Genomic DNA, 21,041 nt, shown 5'->3' on the forward strand with positions numbered 1-21,041 from the left:
TATGAATATACTACAATTTTTATCAACTCTGTCAATGGACATTTGGGGCTATTATGCATATAACAACTAAGAACTGTGAACATTCTTGTAAAAATATTTTTTGCATTTGCATTTGTCCATCAAATATCTGGGAGTGCAGTTACTGGGTCATAAGGTAGGTAAAAGTTTACCTGTGTAACGTCATTCCCAAATGAGCAGGCATCACAGTCACCTGGCTGGCCTCACCTTTAGTTGTTTTTTTTTTCCCCCAGCCTCTTGATTGAGGTATAATTGACATACAAAAGACTATATATTTAGGAGTTCCCGTTGTGGCTCAGTGGAAACGAATACCACTAGTAGCCATGAGGTTGCAGGTTCGATCCCTGGCCTTGCTCAGTGGGTTAAGGATCCGGCGTGGCCGTGAGCTGTGGTGTAGGTCACCGATGCAGCTTGGATCTGGCATTGCTGTGGCTCTGGCATAGGCCAGTGGCAACAGCCGCTTTTAGACTCCTAGCCTGGGAACTCCATACGCCATGGGTGGGGCCTTAAAAAGACAAAAGACAAAAACAAAACAACAACAAAAACCAAAAGACAGTATATATTTAATGTATACAACTTGAATTTGGAGCTAAATATACATCCATGAAATCATCACCACAGTCTTTGCCATAAACATAACCATTAATTCCAAAAGCTTCTTCCTGCCTTCTTTTTGATGGGTGATAAGTGCACTTTACATAAAACCTACCCCTCTAGCAAATTTTAAAGTATATACTGTAGTATTGTTAACTGCAGGCACTAAGCTGTACAGTTGAGCTCTAGGACTTCCTCATCTGGTATAACTGAAATTTGTGCACTTTACCAGTAACGCCTCATACCCCCTGGCAACCACCATTCTACTCTCTGTTTCTATGGACTAGATTCCTCATATAAATGGTATCATGTAGTGTTTATCCTTCTGCATCTGGGCTATTTCACTTAAGAAAATGCCCTCTAGCCTCATCCATGTTGTCACAGATGGAAGGATTTCCTTTTTTAAAGCTGAATGATATTCCATTGTACGTATGTGGACATTTAGGTTGCTCCCCTCCTGGCTATTGGGAATAATGCTACAGTGAACGTGGGTGTGCAGGTATTTCTTTGAGATCCTGATTTCAGTTCCTTTGGCAGTATACCCAGAAGTGAGATTGCTGGATCATATGGTATTGCGTTTTTAAATTTTTTGAGGAATCTTCATAGTGTTTTCCATAGTAGCTGCATGGATTTCTAGAGTGTTTAAGTACATCTTGAGCGGGTTATGAGAATTTGCATTTCCAAGTACCCAGGTAATGCTGATGCCACTAGTCCAAGTGTCACAATTTGAGAACTACTGTTGGAAGAGAAACTGCTGAACCTTTTCCCAGAGTAGTTATACCACTTTATATTCTCATCAGCATTGCATGAGCGTTCTGATTGTCCCTCACCTTCACCCGCATTTGATGTGTCTTTTATTAGTGAAGATCAGTGGGGAAAGTGAAGGTTAAGTGACTATTTAGAAGATTCTCCATGAAGAATGTGATGTTATTTATAGGAGAAATATAAGAAAAAAAATTAGATAAATTGGAGTAGGAAGAATGGGATTTTTTGAATTGTATTTATTCATGATATGCTTATTTATATTAATATGAATGCATTTACTTAGATTAATGTTCTATATTTTCATTAAGTACAATATAATAAAATTCGTAATAGTTATATAATTTATATGACAAAGGAGTAATAAAATTTTGATTGCCCTTCATGAAAGAAACTTGGCAAATGCACTAAGTTAAATTTGTTTTTATTTCCTTTTAGAATTCCAACAAGTAAACATCACTCCACCAAAATTTATTTTGAAGCCAAGACCCAAAAGGAGTAAACGGCAGGTAAGTATACACAGGTATATGTCATGATGTTTTAAAACATTTGGCAGCTGCCAGTCAATTGAATCTCCATTAAATCTGTGAGAGGCCAGTTACCAGTTCAGGCAAATATTTGCCACAATGTGGTAAACAGGAAGGTTTGGCACATATATAGGAGCAGTGGAGATGGGGCCATATTACTTCATCAACTCAAAGAGCACTCAAGATAGTGATGGTAATATGGTCATTCATTGTATGGGTGGAGTATGAGGCCCCTGTTGTGGTATCTCAGCCACAAGCCTCTTTCCTTGCCTGGGAATGTACCACATCATCATGGTACATGTCCTTGTGTTTATCCCCTTAAAGATACCCCAGGTTTTGAAGCCACAAAATGCTACTGTCCCACCTGAACTACTTTGGAATCTAGGATATAAAATCTAGATGTCTGCTTTATGAATGGTCAATGGATTTTGAACTTAGTAATGATAAAAATTATATAGCGCTTTAACCCATGTGAAGTAGGTACTATTATTCCCTTCTTACAGGGAAAAAAAAAATTCTCTGAAATGTACAAATATTTTTCCCAGAATCATAGAGCTGGTGAATGGTTTAGACAAAATAAGAACTCTGGTCATCAGAATTAAGCTATGATCACACTTGTGTGGTGGTTGGTGCGAGTGTGTGTGTATGGCCTAAAAATACAGGATGAGGGAAATAGATCTCCAGTAAGACCAAGAAGTTGAAGGAACCAAGTATCTTCTTTCAAAAATATGTTTAATAAATATGAAATAAAAGGTTTGGAGACAGATTTCTAACATGAATAATAATTGCTAAGTTTTATTGAGTATTTACCATGTGCACATTTAATCCTCATAACAACCTTCCAAGGAAGGCGTCCCTATTTAATAGGTTATCCCTATTTTACTGATTAAGACATTGACGCAGAAGAGGCTTAAGAAACTTGCCTGCAGTTACATTTACACAGTGGCATAACTGGGATTCTCACCTAGAGCATCTGGTCTCAGAGAAGTGTTTATTACCACGTATGCTTTACATACTGCCTCTCAGAAGCCCTTGTGACCCATGAATTACTACCAGGAGCTTTCTATATTTTGTGATATACACATATATTGAGGCCCAGTTTAAATAGATGACAAAATAATTGCCATCAGGTACCTTGTTAAATCAAACACTATTTATTTTCATGACTTAGCAATCAAGAGAATAAGATCATTTTGATTTATTAATCTTTAAAGTTCTTCAGAAACTTCTGCAACATCCAGTCATCGGCTAAGCAGGAATACTTTTTTTCTCTTTCTGAGAAAGCTGTGAACCCCTGGAGGTGAAGGGTTATAAAACTGGCCAGCCAATATGGTACCTCTCTGATGCTAAGGAAATAGACTTGTCATAAAATCTACTTGTTTGAAAGGCTCAGGTCTCTTTTACAATTAACAAAGCAAATACTATCACCTAATAGCAGTCATTTTTTTAAAGAAATGTCTTTTATTTTTTATATATTTGTGAATTTGCTTTCTAATAATTGATCTAACTTTTATTTTAATGTTATTACATCTGTAAAAAATCCATTAAAAAAAAACTTTTGTCATTGGATGCAGTTTGTTATTGCTTGGTTTTCAAACCTGGAATTCTTAGCCTATTATTTCCCATTAACTGGGTGTTTTAAGGAAGTTTGCAAGGTAAGGTTTGGGGAGTCCATTAGCAATGAAACAAAATGCATGTGGCAGAAAGTTTTTAGTTTAACTGCAATACTCAAACATTCGTTTCTTGATTTAGGTTAGATCGTAAACCCTTATGACAAAAATGGCCCTCGGGCAAATGAGCAAGAAGATTTATTGAAAACATATGTGCCTAAGAATAGTGTAAAGCAAAAGTTAATTCTGCAGATCTTGTGAAAGACTGCGCTATAGACTAATTGTAAAGAGCGAAAAGGATGTGGCCGCCTTCGTGGCTCTTGGCAGTAGTGCTCACTGGTCATGATTTTGAAGGAGGAGAACATTGGTGGTTGAGCAGGCAGATACAGCTGCAGGAGGTGATGAAGACTGCCTGAGAGCTTTCCAAACTATCCTAACGAAGCCCCTGAATCACTTGGGAGAGCCTTTGAACCCTGCCAGCAGGTTTGGAGATTATAGAATTTAAAAAGTGCTGGTTCTCTCACTCTCTGTAGACCTCTGAGACTTTCAGGAGCTCAAACCACTTATCCTCTCCAAGATACCTTGTTAAATGAACGTAGCCTGATGCAGAGCAGAATGAGATACATGGATGTACAAAATAAAATGTATATCCTGTTTGACTTTAGATGCATAAATTTTTCTGGAAGAAACCAGTAACTGTGTTATAACCATTGTGAGGGGAAGGGTAATAGCTAGGTAGAAGGGGGACAGAAGTGAGAGGAAAACTTTCACCCTATACCTTTTTCTAATTCTTTAATTTTTGAACCATATGATTTTATTACATACGCAAAAACTAAATAAATTGACGAAAATTTTTAAAATACCAAATGAATAAAAGGGGAAAATTTGTTTATTTTTTCCCATATTTAATTTTTTAATTTAAAAACTTTGTTCAGCTTTATTGAGGTATAATTAACAAATGTAAGTTATTTAAAATGAAAGAAGGATGACTGGATATGCATTATATTTGTGAAAGGATTCCTCCCGTGGATTTATGAATTAACGCATCCATCACCTTACGTAATTACTATTTTTTTTTGCTGAGAATATTGAAATTCTACTCCATTACCGAATTTCTGTTATGCAGTATAGTGTGTTCAGTATAAATGTCCATCAGTGGATGACTGGATAAAGAAAACGTGTGTCTGTATGTGTGTGTGTGTGTGTGTGTGTGTGTGTGTGTATATATGTAATTGAATATTATGTATATAATATTATATATGTATATATGTGTAATAGAATATTACTCAGCCTTAATAAAGAAGGAAATCCTGTCATTTGCAACAACATGGATGAATCTTCAGGGTGTTATAGGAAGTGAAATAAGCTAGACAGGGAAAGACAAATATCATGATATCACTTACATGTAAAATCTCAAAAAAAAAAAATAAAGTCAAATTCTTAAAACGGATTTAGAAAAGTGGTTGTCAGGGGAGAGCTAGTAGGAGAAATAAAGAGAGGCTGGTAAAAGGGTACAGACTTTCAGCTATAAGATGAATAATACCGAAGGATCCAATGTATAATTTCAGTTTCCCACAGCCAAGTTTGGAGCGCTTCTTTAGGTGCTGTTTTCTTTACTATGTTGCAGCTTCGTCGATATCCTCGTAATGTGGAGGAGGAAACCAAATATATTGAACTAATGATTGTGAATGATCATCTCATGGTAGGATTTGCTGAATTTTGTGTTGTTTGAACTTGCCCGTGTCTAGGGTAAAACTGGTGGGTGCAGAAAAATGTTCAGAAGAAAGAAGCCCATGAAGCTGTACCCTGGAGGAGGCACTTGTGTAGCCAAACATCTTTGTTACCCAGCAACAACCTGAAAGTAGGAAACACTCTTAGGTGCAAGCAATTCACAGTATTTTGTGAGGCTTCAAAAATATTTCTGTGACTCATATTAACTCTTTGGATTTGCTTGGTTAACATTAGGAGCTGCTGTCTTCTCTTACTAGAAGGGTGAGATTAAAAAAAAAAAACACTTCCATTTTATATTGAAAAAGTGAGGCAGCAATAATGTGACACTTTCGTTTGCAGTGTACCACTTTATCCTAATAAAAGGAAAGCTGTTTTTCTATTTCTGTCTTGTTCTGTAGTAAACCATTAGGAAAAGCTTGTATAGCCAATCAGTGAAGACAGTGAAGATTTTTAAGATAAGAAGTTAACAAAACTTCCTTTTTTTTTTTTTTTTAGGGCCAAACCCAGGGCATATGGAAGTTCCCAGGCTAGGGGTCAAATAGGGGTTGCATCTGCGACCCACACCACAGCTCACGGCAATGCTGGATCCCTAACCCACTGAGTGAGGGCAGGGTTCGAACCAGCATCTTCATGGATACTAGTCAGATTCATTTCCACTGTGCCGCAATGGGAACTCCATCAGTTATTTTTTTAATACTCAATTCAAGTTCATGGACTTGTTATATACTCACTTCATGGGCACATTGTAGTCCAGCACAGTTACATTCACAACACAGCAGTGAGTTACAGTGCTAATTATTGCATGTAACCAGATTTTTAAACTAAAAATATTCAGTGATGCACATTGCTGAATTTTACTTAATTTCAGGTACATACAAAGTTTTGATTTACTTTGAATTATTTATTTGGGGAGAATACGTGTCACATTTAAATATGATTAAACAATATCAACTTTCAATTAATAATTATTATTATTGAATGCTTTTTCCTTGTTCAGGGTAGGACTACGGTTTTTTTTGTTTGTTTTAGGACTAAGTTTTATTTTTTTCTACCCATTTGATTTAGCAAATGTTACTTTTCCCTGAGATTTTTACAGAATAAATTGCAAAAACACGTATTTTGGACATTTTACAATATCCTAAATTCAAATGTCTTTAGGTATCTGCAGGCACATAACACAAATGCAGTGATCCAGGTGTAAAACAGTAGGGATGGGTGAGGCCTGTGGCAAAAGGGAAGTCACATGATCTTCCTAATGGGAGCAGCTGCTTCTCAGCCCTTGCCAGTTATTACCATGTAGGGATGCTGATTTTAAGTGAAGCCAGAAATCAGGCTTTACCTGATATTTCCTGATTTTTAAAACAGCACTGGGGCCAAAGCAGATATATGTGATGCTCTCCTTACCTACAAGCTAGATGATCTTGTGGCCATTAGGGCTTTCTCCTTGCTAAGTCTTATGGCTTTTTATACTTTTAGCATTTTCCATGTTTTCTGGCTTTCATCTTACATTTATTTCTATGTCTTGCATTTCATCAATAATTTTCATATGTTTTATCATTTTGAATAATAATTTGTGATAAAAAATAAATTCTTTAAATGGTTGGAATGGGTATTTTTAACTTTATCTCACAGATATGTGAGGCCTCAAACTTTTAGGAGCCTTGCCTTAGACAACATAACATCTAAAGAACTAGATCTCAACTCTTACATTTTTTAATAGGAAGCTTTAGAGACTTTCCATTATGCCATATTTTATCTGCTGAGAGGACCATTTTCTGATGACCTTGAAAGCCCTCACATGTTCTCTTTCCCTTTCAGTTTAAAAAACATCGGCTCTCAGTTGTACATACCAATACATATGCCAAATCTGTGGTGAACATGGCGGATTTAGTAAGTATGAACCCAATTCAATATTGCGATGGAGGAATTTTATCTCCCGATTGTTAATAAATCAGATAATGTTCTTATATTTTCTCTGCCTTAAAATTGCACTTTAGCCAGGGTGTCCTGGAGGTCCCTGGTAACCTTGCCATGAACTTGACTGTCTTTGACCTCAAAATGATGATAAAAGGAAGTGGTCAGAGTTACAGATTTAGAGCTGGAATTTTTTTTTCCCTGCATTTTTCACGTTGGAAAAGAAACGGTTGAGTCATAGCCCCTAATAGAGATGCCCACAGTGTACTGCCAGCAATGAAGAAGCAGTTGTGCCTTTTGAAAAAGAAATGATGCGACTATGTGTGATTCTACTGTACCTACTTTCCAAATCTTTGCTGACAAGGCAATGCCAGTACTTTCCTCATGAGTTTAATTAGGGCCAGTAAGCATGTATAGAAATTATCTCCTTGAAGAGTCTTCCATTTTTTTGCTAGGGGAACTCAAGAATGCATGAATCTTTATTTGGGTGCCAGAGGATGGATTCGGGGGGAGCCTTGAATAAGAGTGCAAATATTTGTTAAAAAAGAAATATTTCCTTTCTAACTAGTACACTATTCTTTGGGTATTACTTGGTAAAAAATTGGGTTTTCTGTTACTCAAGGGAAATGAATGTAAGTCCAGAAAAACATCTTTAAAAACAGTGAAGTTTCTCAACATCTAATTGAAACTCAAGGAGTGTCTATAAAAGGAGCTTTGTAGTTCTGTTCACTTGATTTTTACCACATATATAGCTGGCGTGTTCATTTTGTTAATGTACTAGATATATAAAGACCAACTTAAGACAAGGATAGTATTGGTTGCCATGGAAACCTGGGCGGCTGACAACAAGTTTGCCATATCTGAAAATCCATTGATCACCCTACGTGAGTTTATGAAATACAGGAGGGATTTTATCAAAGAGAAAAGTGATGCAGTTCACCTTTTTTCGTACGTAACTTTTGTAATGATTTATTACCTTTTTTTGTTCCGTATTGAATATTACTTGTGACTGAGAGGGATTCTTTGTACTGCATGATGCAATTAAGAGTTGATGTAGCAAATACACATGAAAAAAGTTTTAAAGTATAGATTGTTTGAAATTGTCATGAAAATTCAGTAGGTTTAATTTTGAGTTATTATTGCATGTATATATAGTTCATGTAATTTTGAAGAGTTTTAGTCAGAGCATTTACTGAGTAAAAGTACTATTAATAAAGAGTATTCTTAACAAAAGATTAGTTATATTCTTTAAACTTACTGTCTTTTAAATGTTCATGTTATCTTTTTTTTTTTTGGTCTAAGGGAAGAGCTTGGTCTCAAGAGTATATTTTATTTTTTTCCCACTCTTACAGTTTTTCTTGGGGGGAAGGTAATAACATGAATGTTTGATAACAAATTTGTAATAACAAATTATAAATTGCAGAAATTTAAAAACCTATCATCTTGGAGTTCCCAGGTGGGTCAGTGGGTTGAGGATCTGGAATTGTCACTACTATGGCTCTGGCTAATGCTCTGGCACGGGTTTGATCCCTGTTCCTAGAACTTCTGCATGCCTCAGGCATGGCAAAGAAACAAAACAAAACCTATCTAAAGTCAGAGTTGAAGAAAATTATAAATAGAAGTAAAAGAGTGTATTTTGAGAGTAACATTTTATTTTTGCACAATTCCAAATTTACAGAAAATTACAAGAATACTACAAAGAAATACCATATGCCCTTTACCCAGATCCATCGATTGTTAATATTTTGCCCCATTTGTTTTATGATTTTCTTCTTTTTACCCTTCTTCCTTCCTTCTGTCTTTCTATCAATTTTTTTTTTCCTGAACCATTTAAGAGTAAGTTGGAGTCATTTGCTTTTTGGGTCTTTAACTTCTAAATCCTTGTATGTATCCCTAAGAAAAGACATTCTCTTTTATGACCACAGTAAATTATCAAAACCAGAAAATTTAGCCTTGACACAATATTTTTATCTAATGCACTATCTATACTCAAGTTCCACCAATTATTCCAAAATGTTTTATAGCTACCCTCCCCCACTGCACCCTGTGCCCAAATCCAGGATCCAATCCAGGAACACATACTACATTTAATCATGTCTCTTTAGTTTCCTTTAATCTGAATTATTTCTTCAGTCTTTCTTGGTCTCTTGGAGCTTAACATGTCTGAAGAGTTATTTCATAGAATGTTCCTCTTTGTGAGAATGTCTGATGCTTTCTCCTTATGAAAGTTATATGCTTTTTTTTTTTTTTTTTTTTTGTCTTTTTGCTATTTCTTGGGCCGCTCCCGCGGCATATGGAGGTTCCCAGGCTAGGGGTCTAATTGGAGCTGTAGCTGCCAGCCTACACCAGAGCCACAGCAACGCAGGATCTGAGCCGCGTCTGCGACCTACACCACAGCTCACGGCAACGCCGGAACCTTGACCCACTGAGCAAGGGCAGGGATCGAACCCGCAACCTCATGGTTCCTAGTCGGATTCGTTAACCACTGCACCACGACGGGAACTCCTCAAGTTATATGCTTTTTGACAGAAATGCCACAGAGGGGTACCTCATGTTAGAGATTCTCTTTTAATAGGTATAGTTCTATTTAAGACATACACTGATCATGTAAGGAAACATCCCTCAGAAGCCTTTTCATTTGGTTATGTGTGTAAACAATTTTCCTATCCCTCCCTGAGGACTATACAGTAATGTATGTACATTGTGAAAATAAGTGTGTTAAATGAGCAATGAGAGGTGCTATGATATTTGAACTGTGAGCAGTAAGCATTTTTCATTTCCTTTTCTAAAAGGGGAAGTCAATTTGAGAGTAGCCGGAGCGGGGCAGCTTATATTGGTGGCATTTGCTCGTTGCTGAAAGGAGGAGGCGTGAATGAAGTAGGTGTGAACATGTGTACAATACAAAGTGGTCTGATGGCTGACAGTGTTTTCCTAATATTTAAGAGACCATCCCTCAGTATTCCACATACTCCAGATACTATTATTTTACGACAACCAATATGATTACTGCAAATGACGGAGGACAGAATGAGGAAGTAATGGAATATCAGATAATTGTGTTCATGTGCTACTTAGAATAATGTCCAAGTTTAGCTTTCACAGATGACAGGGAGAAGGTTTTTACCTTTACCTTTATTAAAGAGAAGGCCCCGTTTATCACTTTGACTGATCTTCCAGAGAACCGAGGAATCCCCTGAAGCATTGGGTAACTACTTAACAATCCAACTGAAAATTTTCTTTCTCATTATTTTTCAGATTTTTGGAAGAAAAATAGACTAGGTTTTCCAAAGGGTTACTTCTGTCCCTAAGGCATTAAACTTGATGGAAATGATCTAAAAGAAAAATACCCAAATCTTTGGGAGGCTAGATATTGAAAAAAAAAATACCCCTCTTTTAGCCAAAGATCATCACCACTTCCTATGACTGATATCATTTGTTTTCTGAAGCCACATTCTATTCATTTTGGAGATTTCAGGAGTGCTGATGGACACACAAAGATAAATAAGATCCAAATAAGTTACACCTTTACTTTCCTTTTATCTGAAAGACTGGCTTAATTGTACATGAGTATTAAGTTTTTCAGAAATGCCTTTAGTGAAATTTGGAATCAAGGTTAGATTTAAGTTTCCAAATCCAAAGTTAATGATTCCCTGGCTTCTAGTTTTCTCTATAAGACTTAGTCAAATATGGATTTATTTCTTACTACTTCTTCCCAAATGCTCCATAGTTCAGCACTAGCCATGTGCCTTCAACCTCTGCTAAATAAAATGCTTAGAAATTATTTGTTTTTAATTATATTGTGACTTTTTTTTCCTGGCCCATCTTTAATAAAAAAGACTTTTGCATTTACCTGTATTTTATTTTTGCTTTTGTCTTTCAGTTTGGGAAGACGGATTTAATGGCAGTTACACTTGCCCAGTCATTGGCCCATAATATTGGAATTATCTCAGACAAAAGAAAATTAGCAAGTGGTAAGTTTAAGTACATGTGTGGTTTAGTTGTATTTAAAGTAGATAATCTGTAAAACATTTTGATGAATGAGATTGTGTAATTCATTCTTAATCAAAAGAGTTTGAGTGATAAAGATAGCCTGGGCACAAAATATTTTTTCCAAAAGTAATACAAATGTTAATATTTAAGTTACAGATGAAATTTTTTCTGTATATAATAAACATTTACAGATATGTGATCTTAAATTCACAGTTGAATTTAACCTAAAAAAGGACATAGTTTGGTCATATTAAATAGTCTGGACACACAGGTTTAAGGCACACTATTTTATTATGGTTTATTTAAAGCATCTCTTAGTATAGCTACAGAGGTAGAACTTGCCTGCCAGGATCAGATGTGATAAAGGACTTAGTAAAATATGGACCTAGTAAAATATGCTAGATTTAGCGTTTCCAATGAATATATTTTCCCAAGTAGGTAAACTTACTTTACCAGGAAAGGTTGAACGCTGTATATTTAGAGTAAGTTGATTATAACTGTATATATTTTATTATTTTAATAACACATATTATAAACATCATTGTTTACATTAATTATAACTATTATCATTTATGAAATACTCGTAATATGACAGACAATTGAATGCCAGAATTAGCTACATCTAGATGCTCATTTAATCCTCAAGATAATCCTGCAAGATATCCACAATTAGCCCCATTTTACAGATAAAGAGACTGGATCTTAAAAGAGTAAATGTCTCTAAGATCGTAAATATATTAAGTGGCGAGCCCAGATTTTGAACTCCCAGGTATTTCTGATTCTGAGGCCCTTCTGCTTAACCAGTATACTGTACTACTTTCTACCAGCAACCTTGGGTACAGATGTTTGTAAAATGGACAGGAAATTGTGACAGTTCCCATAAAGGCCTATGAAACCAGAATCCGTAGTTGTGCATCACTCTTTCATTAGCATTTGATTGTTAAGCCATTTTCAGTGAATGCTTTAAAAATATGGCCACTTGTTAAAATATCAAAAGGTTTTATTTTAGTAACAACGATATAATCTCGATGGCGTCAAGGGAGATTTTTGTTGTTATGCGTTGCATAAAACACTTCAACTATAAGGAAAATTAGAAATCTGGTATTACTTTTTTAAAGGTATATGGGAATAAAGTGAACATATACTCATTAAAATAGGAACTGCTCGAATGCACCTGTTTTCACGTTGTGACAAGGCATATGTATCCCTTTACTCTTAGGTGAGTGTAAATGTGAGGACACGTGGTCTGGATGCATAATGGGAGATACCGGGTAAGCCACTTCTCTTGGAAAATAACTCTCTTTTCTTTTCCCTGCTGTGCTGCTGTGTCGTAGGAGGATAACACTCAGTAACTTAGGGGGGGAGCCTTGCCACGGGCATTTAAGAGAAAACTGGAAGTAAATTCTCTCAGTGGCTTTGTAGGTGATGTGTTTTCACAAAATAGTCTCTTAAGAGTGAAAACAGTTGCTGTCATTAAGCCAGTAGATCAAAGACATTTTTAATCTCGAATCGAGGCTGGAAATTCAAGAAATAAGGAACAGCTTTGTTTTGGATGGCTTACCTTCTAATTCCTTTTCCGTTTATCTTCTTCCATTCTAATTACACGAGTTATAGGCAGTGGTGTGTCTCACAAACAAAAGCCACAAAAGAGCCTGGATTAGCAGCTTTCTCAGATATCAGCACGTGGAAGCCTGTGGTGGAAGTGCTCCCACAGGGCTGAGTTCAGGTGACTCCTGGGACTGAGGAGTGGAAGGAGTTGTGCCTGGTCTGCTCTCCTGAGAAAAGTTTTCATTTTCATACTGCCTTACCCTCGACACACAATCAGGCACCAATGTTTTGTTCTTGCCAAGTAAATTTTACAGCTATCCCTTACATGCCAAGCTTATCACTACCTCCCAACTTTAAACTTTTATCATCTTGTGCTCTTATTATTTCGATAATGTTCCAGGTACTTCAGAAGGTTTCAGACTCCCTCTCTCCCCTCCTGAACTCCATGTCTATCATAACTGAAAGGCATAAAGAATAAAAGAGCGAACACTTGTATACAGTCACCTAGTTCAAAACAAAACAAAACATTGCCTGCATAGTTAAATCCCCCAGTGTTCTCTCTTCTCGGTCCCAGCCCCACTAAGGTAACCACCATCTTGAACTTGGTTTGTGTCATTCATGGGTCTTTTTTATACTTTTAGTGTTCATGTGTTGATGTAATACATACCGTTGCTTTGCATGTTTTCAGTTTATATGAAAGGTATCATAATATATGTATTCTTCTATGACTTATTTTTTTGATCAGCTCTATGTAGGATTTATCCATGTTGATGTATACACACACACACACACACACACACACACACACACTCAATGACCTAGAGTTCTCATATGCTCTTTTAATGCATATGAATTTTTATGTCCAACACGTGAATCATGTCACTCTCCTCCTTAGAACTTTTGTGAGTCTCTACTGTGTAAAGAATAAGGTTCACATTCCTTCCTTCAGTATTTAGATGTGGATAATCTGTCTTCCTCTTCATCTGCACTCTCCTTTTCCATTACTCTTCATGTGGTTTGCTTACCCTAATTGTACTCGGGTTTCCAGGTTTTTTTATTTATTTACTATAATTCCACGTGGATTTTTCAGCCTGTTAAAAGCATGCTCATCATAATTGTTCATGAATTTCCTACCTCTTTTGATTTCTTTAACATATTCTCTTCATCTGAAGTTCTCATTTTTTCCCACCTAACCACCTTTCTACCCACTGGAGAGTTGTTATGATTTTTAACTCCTGCATTGTAATTTAATTCTGTATGTTTTTGTGTTCCCTCTCAACAATTAGTTGTGAACTTTTTAAGATTACATATTACACTAATTTTTATTTTTTTCAGACTTTACACCATACTCTTTTGTACAGACATGTTTTTCAGTAAATGTGTATTGTTTGTATTTGTACAGACATGTTTTTCAGTAAATGTGTACAGACATGTTTTGTACAGACATGTTTTTCAGTAAATGTGTATTGTTTGTATTTGAAATTTGAACTCCCAATATATGTACAGTAAGGAGAGTAAATGATAAAATGTACATGCAAACTTGTATTTAAAATAAGTTTCAAAGTATCTTTGGACTTTCTGTTTAGTATTAAGAGGAAATGATAAATGTTCTTGTCTATAATTGTAATTTTCCAACAAGTACTAAATTCCATGCTGGGGGTTCTTGTTTTTTAACCTTGTCTGATTATTCAGATTATCTTAAAAAAGCATATATAGACAGTATGCTTGGCAGTAAACATAACATGCAGCAAAATCAATGGCTGCATTTGGATATGTATACCTCTTTGCATTAGAAATTTTATTGCATCAAATAGATGCAGATAAGAGAAATGCTTTTTACATAAAGCATTGTCTGGTGTGATGTTATATAGCATTTGATCTGTCCTAAACATCACCTGTCAGCACTAATTATGGGTAAATATTTCCCTTGGGTCCATTTCCTCCCACTTCTACTCTCTGAAGTACTCTGTGCTGCTAAATGTTGGAAAGCATTGTTGAAATGAAGACTGTCCTATTTAAAGGTATAAGAATTAAAAATTTAAGAATGCATTGAATAGATTTTCTACCCTGCAAAAAAAACAAGTTTGGGGACCAAGCCTAGAGAGAGAAGTGATATCTGTTTCAGGTGATTTGAAGGACCATGCTATGGTAGAGGGATTAGTCTCATTTGGTGGTACACTTAATAATGTAGAACTGTGTGTGACAGCTATAGGATATCAGATGTGGCATAGTAAAGGTACGAGCAATCTATAGGTTACAACTGTTCATGTTAAAAAAGCTTCCCTATATGGCAAGAGTTCCCTGTCAGTATTGGAGAGCAGACTGAGTCGCACCTGGACCATGGGTAGCCTATAGCCCCTGATGGTGCCTATGCAGGGCAGGGGCTGAACTAGACTTTGATGTCAAAGGGTCTAACATTGAAAATTAGTGACTTTCTTCTTTGGCAGCAGAGAGTCACCTCTGATTTTGATTAGTAGGATAAAGAGGGAGCTTGAAGAAAGTCCTCCTTAAATTCCAGAACCCTGGCCAGGGATGTGTAGGATGAATTACAGATAAGGCACTAAAAACATTGGCTGAAGTGAAGACATTGAAAACAAACAAGGAAGTTTATATATAAGAGAATTGTAAAATAAAGAATAGAGTTTATGACTTAATAAGAAAATGAAGTGAATAAAATAAAATAGTTTAGACAATTTAAACCCAAGACAGCGTTATTTGGAGATTTTGGCATGAAATATGTGTTAAATGAGTTTAGGGTAAATACGTGTAAATTCCATTAATCAACTCATGTAAAAGTTAGCTGTTAAAAATTGCTTGGAAAAAGTAGGAATGTCCCCCTGGACAGCCCAGGGGGAGAGGCTTTATAAAAACCATCCATTATTATCTTAATTGTGTTCTCACTTTTAAATGCTCCATGTAAAATAATTCTTGAAAAATATAGAAAATTTTTATCACCTCTTTTCTCATCATTTTGCTCACCATCAGGTGATAATACTGTGGGGTTATTTTGTTGTTGTTGAGGTGTTTTGGTTTTTGTTTGTCTGTTTGTTTTGCCACATTCATGGCATACAGAAGTTCCAAGGACAGGGATTGAACCTGTGCCACAACAGTGACCTGGGCCACTGCAGTGACAATACCAGATCCTTAACCTGCTGTGCCACAGGGGAAGTCCCTGATAATACTGTTTTAAATCCAGTATTTTTGTGTTTTTCTTTTTCTCTTTTTGTCTTTTATAAAGTTTGGATAATGTCAGATGTAACTGTTTATTCATTTTTTACTTACTACTATGTAGTCAGAATTTTTCTGAGTCTTCATTCTTTAACCTCATGATTATTACTAACTATATGGTATTCTATCTTATTAATATATCACAGTTTAGGTAATAACTTTCTAGTATTAAACATTTATGTTATTTGCTTTAATGAAATTATTATATTTATAAATCGTGCCACCATAAATATCTTTATTCAGCCATCTTTGCACACATAGCAAATTAAGTCCTCAAGAAAAAATTTTAAAAGTAAAATTACTAGATTTAAGGATACTTCTCATTCTGAAGATTATTAGTGCATATTGCCAAAATGCTCTATCACCAGGTTTCCTTTTCTATTGACCCTTGATTTAGTGGGGAGGATAGTTTTTTTTTTATTTTGAAACAATTTGAAACTTGAGGAGTTGGAAGAATAGTTATAAAGAACCTTTTTGTCTCTAAATTATAAGTTCTAACATGGTGCTTCTCACCTCCAAACACCTGACTTAATGTGCATTTCCGCAAACAAAGTCATCGTCCTGTAAGACCCCAATACAACCAAGAAAATCATCTAATTCTGAGCCCTCATGCAAGTCAGCCCTGGGCTTCCATAATGTCATTGTAGCAAAAGGTTCAGAATCAGGCATCATAGTTGGTGTTTGTCTCTTGGCCTTCTTCAGTCTGGAGCACTTCCTCAGTCTTTCTTTGACTGTTATGACTTGGACATTCATAGATTATGGGTCAGTTATTTTGCAGAATGCTTTGCAGTTTGGGTTTCAGCCCAGGTTTAATGTTTAAGAAAGACTCATTTTGGAATACGTCATGCCTGATTCTCTTGGTTGGAAATTACAGATACTATGGGTGTATGTTTCCTTTGAATGTAAATAAGGAGCAAACCCTACTTACCATTAGTCACCAAATGAAGAATTGAGAAAGGAGCTTATTGAAAAAATTGTTATGGCTTGAATACAAAGGTTGTATATAAGTGGAATTTATTATTTATTTATTCTTTTTAATGTACAGTTTTAACAATGTTCAGTTTTAAGACCAATCTATAAACAAAGGAGACCAAAATTATACCCTGCTATCGCTTTTCTTTTCTGTCATAGGTATTACCTTCCTAAAAAGTTCACCCAGTGTAATATTGAAGAGTATCATGACTTCCTGAATAGTGGAGGCGGTGCCTGCCTTTTCAACAAACCTTCTAAGGTAATAAGTGGGGTCAGAGTTATTAGTTATTAATCTTTCTAAAGTATTGTAAACCCAAATTTTCATTCATCGTGTCTTTTAAAAGAAAGCTTTTGGACTTGGCTTATATGTACATATTCTAGATATGCTAAATATCTGCATTTCTAAGTTGAAGTAATCTTGAGTGTTTTGGACTATTCTGATAGAAATAAAAGGCAGGTAGAAATTAGAGTTTTCCTCTCCAAAAAGTATCCATTTTCTTTTTATATGGCCAAATAAGAATTCAGGATTAGCTTATAAATATGGTTTCACCTTGCCTTTCATTTTCATTTTCTTCATGCTTCCCCCTATCTTTGGATACCTAATCACAGCTCATACTAGTAGAAAAGGGACCCTGTCTCTTCTCATCACTCCCCACCACTGCCTTTCAGAATGAGCAGTAGGATGAAAATGATAGTATTTCTCAGTATAGAAACCAAGTTTGCTTAAAGCAGAAAAGAAGAAAGTCTTTCTATATTTAGACTTTCTCACCGGCTTTTACAGCTTGCAGAGCATTCTCTGGTTACTGACTGAAAGCACGTCTTCTTCATGCACTTGGAAGACTTCACATGTTGAAGAATGTTCTGGGAGGGATCGGGAGCTTGGGCTTATCAGACACAACTTGGAATAGATTTACAAGGAGATCCTGCTGAGTAGCATTGAGAACTATGTCTAGATACTCATATTGCAACAGAACAAAGGGTGGGGGAAAAATGTATACATGTAAGAATAACTTGATCCCCTTGCTGTATAGTGGGGAAAAAATTATAATAAAAAAATAAAAAATAAAATTATTCTGTATGACAATATAATAGTCAATACACTTCATTATACCCTTGTCAGAACACACAGAATATGCAACTCAAGGATTGAACTTCAATGAAAACTATGAATTTTAGTTAATAGTAATGTATCAATATTGGCTCACTAATTATAACAAATGTTGCCACACTGTGTTGGTTAGAAGTTAATAATGGGGGAAACGGTGTATGTTGGGGGAGGGAAAGAGGTATATGGGAAATATCAGTATTTCCCTTAACTTTTCTGTAAAATGCGAACTGCTCTAAAAAATAAAGTCTATTGATTTAAAAAATAAAAATAAAACAAAAAATAAAGAAGATGGAGTTCCCGTCGTGGCGCAGTGGTTAACGAATCCGACTAGGAACCATGAGGTTGCGGGTTCGGTCCCTGCCCTTGCTCAGTGGGTTAAGCATCCGGCGTTGCCGTGAGCTGTGGTGTAGGTTGCAGACGCGGCTCGGATCCCGCGTTGCTGTGGCTCTGGCGGAGGCCGGTGGCTACAGCTCCGATTCAACCCCTAGCCTGGGAACCTCCATATGCCCCAGGAGCGGCCCAAGAAATAGCAACAACAACAACAACAACAACAATAACAACAACAACAAAAGACAAAAAAATAAATAAATAAATAAATAAATAAAGAAGAATGTTCTGTTCTTGTGAAGCATGTGAACCATGAAGCACGTTCCTCCGTCACAGCAGTGTGTGGCATTGCCTGTGTAATCGTTTACCTGGTTTCATTCTCCGTTCACTCCAGGGAAATTTAGGAAATGTATCTTTCTGCCCTGAAAAGTAAATCGACAGTTTTAAGGGTCTTTGCAAAAGTTTCAGAAGGAATATTGGGACTAAATTCCTGCCACTGTAAATGAAAAACAAGTCAAGTTGTTAAATCAAAATAACTGATTATTCTGAACCCAGTGTAAAAGAAGAACTGTATTTTTCATCTGGATTAGTTTTAGTTTTGGCTTTCAAAGTTGCCTCATTTGTTATGATCCTTTTCAACTGAAAATGAAATCTAGGAATGAACTGATTGTTTTGTAGGAGAGGAGAGAGTATTTGAAATTAGGTGGGGATTTCTGTTGTTGTTGTTGCTTTCTTGATTTTGTTTTGTTTTTTCCCTCTAGTTGATTAAGAAAGTGTGTGTGTGTGTGTGTGGCTGCTAATAGGTGTGTATTCACTTCCTTTCTAAAATATGCAAATCTATTTTAACTTTTGAATGAATATTATACACCTGGAACGTAGCAACTATTTACTGTTTACTAATTTTGCTTATCACCATAAGAAAAATTATACTCAAAAGATAATAAAATCAGTGGAAAGTTAAAAAAATAAAACAGTCTTAAAATATACTCTTGTACAGGCCAAAAAGTGCTTCCATGTCTGAGGCAAATTATTATTTCTGTTTTCTGCAGAGCTATGCTAACTGGAAGAGCTCTATTTTGTGTTAAGTAAATCAATGGATTTATTAATTTTGGTGATGTTTCCTTTTTGTCCGTGAAATAATTTTTGCTTCACAAGAAAATACAGTTAATAAAAGGCTTTTCAGATTATTGAACTTGATCCTTACAACAATTCATTATGTAGATGGGAAGCTAATAATATTATTATTCCTGTTTCAAATATTAAAACACTTGGGCTCTTGAGATGGCAAGCCACTTGCCCAGGATAAGTGACAGGGCCATGATTTGCATCCAGACATTCTGACTCCATATCCCTTGCTTCCTCTTTGGAATGAAATTTCAGGGGTTCATCTGGTTTGGTTTTAGTCAGTGGCTTCATCCATCATCTTTTATTTTGATGGCACTTATCAGACCCTACATGGTATGTATGTTTTATATATAAATACAGTTAAATCTGAAATGGAAACAATGTTAAGACACTTATGTTCTAAAGTTTCTGGGTCTAAAATTCCTAAGTCCTACTTTGTAGTTTAGGAAAATAAAAATATATTTTGGAATGACCGACAGGCCGGAAGTGTAGGTGTAGCACTCGTGGTCTCTCATAAGGCCTTTGGTGTTTGATTTTTCTATACTTTGGTTTTTATCCCACAGCTTCTCGATCCTCCTGAGTGTGGCAATGGCTTCATTGAAACTGGAGAGGAGTGTGACTGTGGGACCCCAGCAGTAAGTCTTTGGGTGTTTGGCTGATTGCTTTAGGCTATTTGGGGTTGTTCCTGGTCCGTGCACTGAGACATACAGAGCAAGTGTTAGCCCTAGAAATTCCAAAACATCTGTGGAAGAGAGATGGTTATTGTGAGGTTGCCTGGTTATTTTAGAAAATACCCTGGTACTTTCAGGAGAATGACACCATTTTCTGATGTTTTGCAAATGTTTATATTCCTTAGGAATGTGTCCTTGAAGGAGCAGAGTGCTGTAAGAAATGCACCTTGACTCAAGACTCACAGTGCAGCGATGGTCTTTGTTGTAAAAAGTGCAAGGTAAATAAATGCGGATTAATATCCAGCTGAAAGAAAGAGGACATCGTTGATGAAATTGTTAAGCTAGGTCAGGGTAGGCTACGAACAATAGTAAGAGCTCACATATATTGAGTGACGAAGGGCTAGGTGCTTTACAGGAGCCTCACAAATCTTGTGAGGTGTAGTTACTATTTTTATTCCCATTAAATAGATGAGAACACTGAGGTTTGTAGGGATTAAATAGTTTTCCCACAGTCTTATACCAAGTAAGTCAGGAGCTAGTACTTAACCTTTGTAATCCCAGAGTTGGTCCTCTCTCTACTGCCTCCCTGAAGAGTGTGCACTTCCTTCCTTTCTTTCTTTTTTTCTTTTTTGGGCCACACCCACAGCATATGGAGGTTCCCAGGCTAGGGGTTGAATCAGAGCTGTAGCTGCCAGCCTACACCATGGCCACAGCAACTTGGGATCCGAGCCATGTCTGAGACCTACACCACAGCTCATGGCAATGCTGGATCCTTAACCCACTTAGTGAAGCCAGGGGTCAAACCTGCATCCTCATGGATACTAGTCGGCTTTGTTAACCACTGAGCCATGAAGGGAACTCCAAGAGTGTGCACTTTAAATGAAACCACTTATATCAGTAGAGAAAAAAAATGTAT

The 21,041-nt window shown here is 36.2% G+C and overlaps 1 protein-coding gene across 41 annotated transcripts in view; it reads left to right on the plus strand.

The window, feature by feature from the left end:
* ADAM22 (ADAM metallopeptidase domain 22) overlaps positions 1–21,041 on the plus strand; it is a 237,340-nt gene that overhangs the window by 160,993 nt on the left and 55,306 nt on the right. For all 41 annotated transcript variants that reach the window (XR_014815729.1, XR_014815730.1, XR_014815735.1 and 38 more), the window contains exons 8-17: positions 1,813–1,883; positions 5,139–5,213; positions 7,061–7,132; positions 7,938–8,104; positions 9,949–10,033; positions 11,037–11,127; positions 12,366–12,417; positions 17,054–17,153; positions 20,018–20,089; positions 20,311–20,403. Coding sequence is in view for 29 of the 41 variants with exons in the window: in XM_021063337.2 (XP_020918996.1) it covers positions 1,813–1,883; positions 5,139–5,213; positions 7,061–7,132; positions 7,938–8,104; positions 9,949–10,033; positions 11,037–11,127; positions 12,366–12,417; positions 17,054–17,153; positions 20,018–20,089; positions 20,311–20,403 (878 nt within the window). In the remaining 12 variants the exon portion in view is untranslated. The remainder of the gene's footprint in view (positions 1–1,812; positions 1,884–5,138; positions 5,214–7,060; positions 7,133–7,937; positions 8,105–9,948; positions 10,034–11,036; positions 11,128–12,365; positions 12,418–17,053; positions 17,154–20,017; positions 20,090–20,310; positions 20,404–21,041) is intronic.

Source organism: Sus scrofa, chromosome 9 (genome assembly GCF_054392235.1).
Source record: "Sus scrofa isolate SSC_HxYL_T2T_F1_AM1 chromosome 9, Sscrofa_HxYL_maternal_Yorkshire_Landrace_v2.0, whole genome shotgun sequence".
NCBI classification, from domain to species: Eukaryota; Metazoa; Chordata; class Mammalia; order Artiodactyla; family Suidae; genus Sus; species Sus scrofa.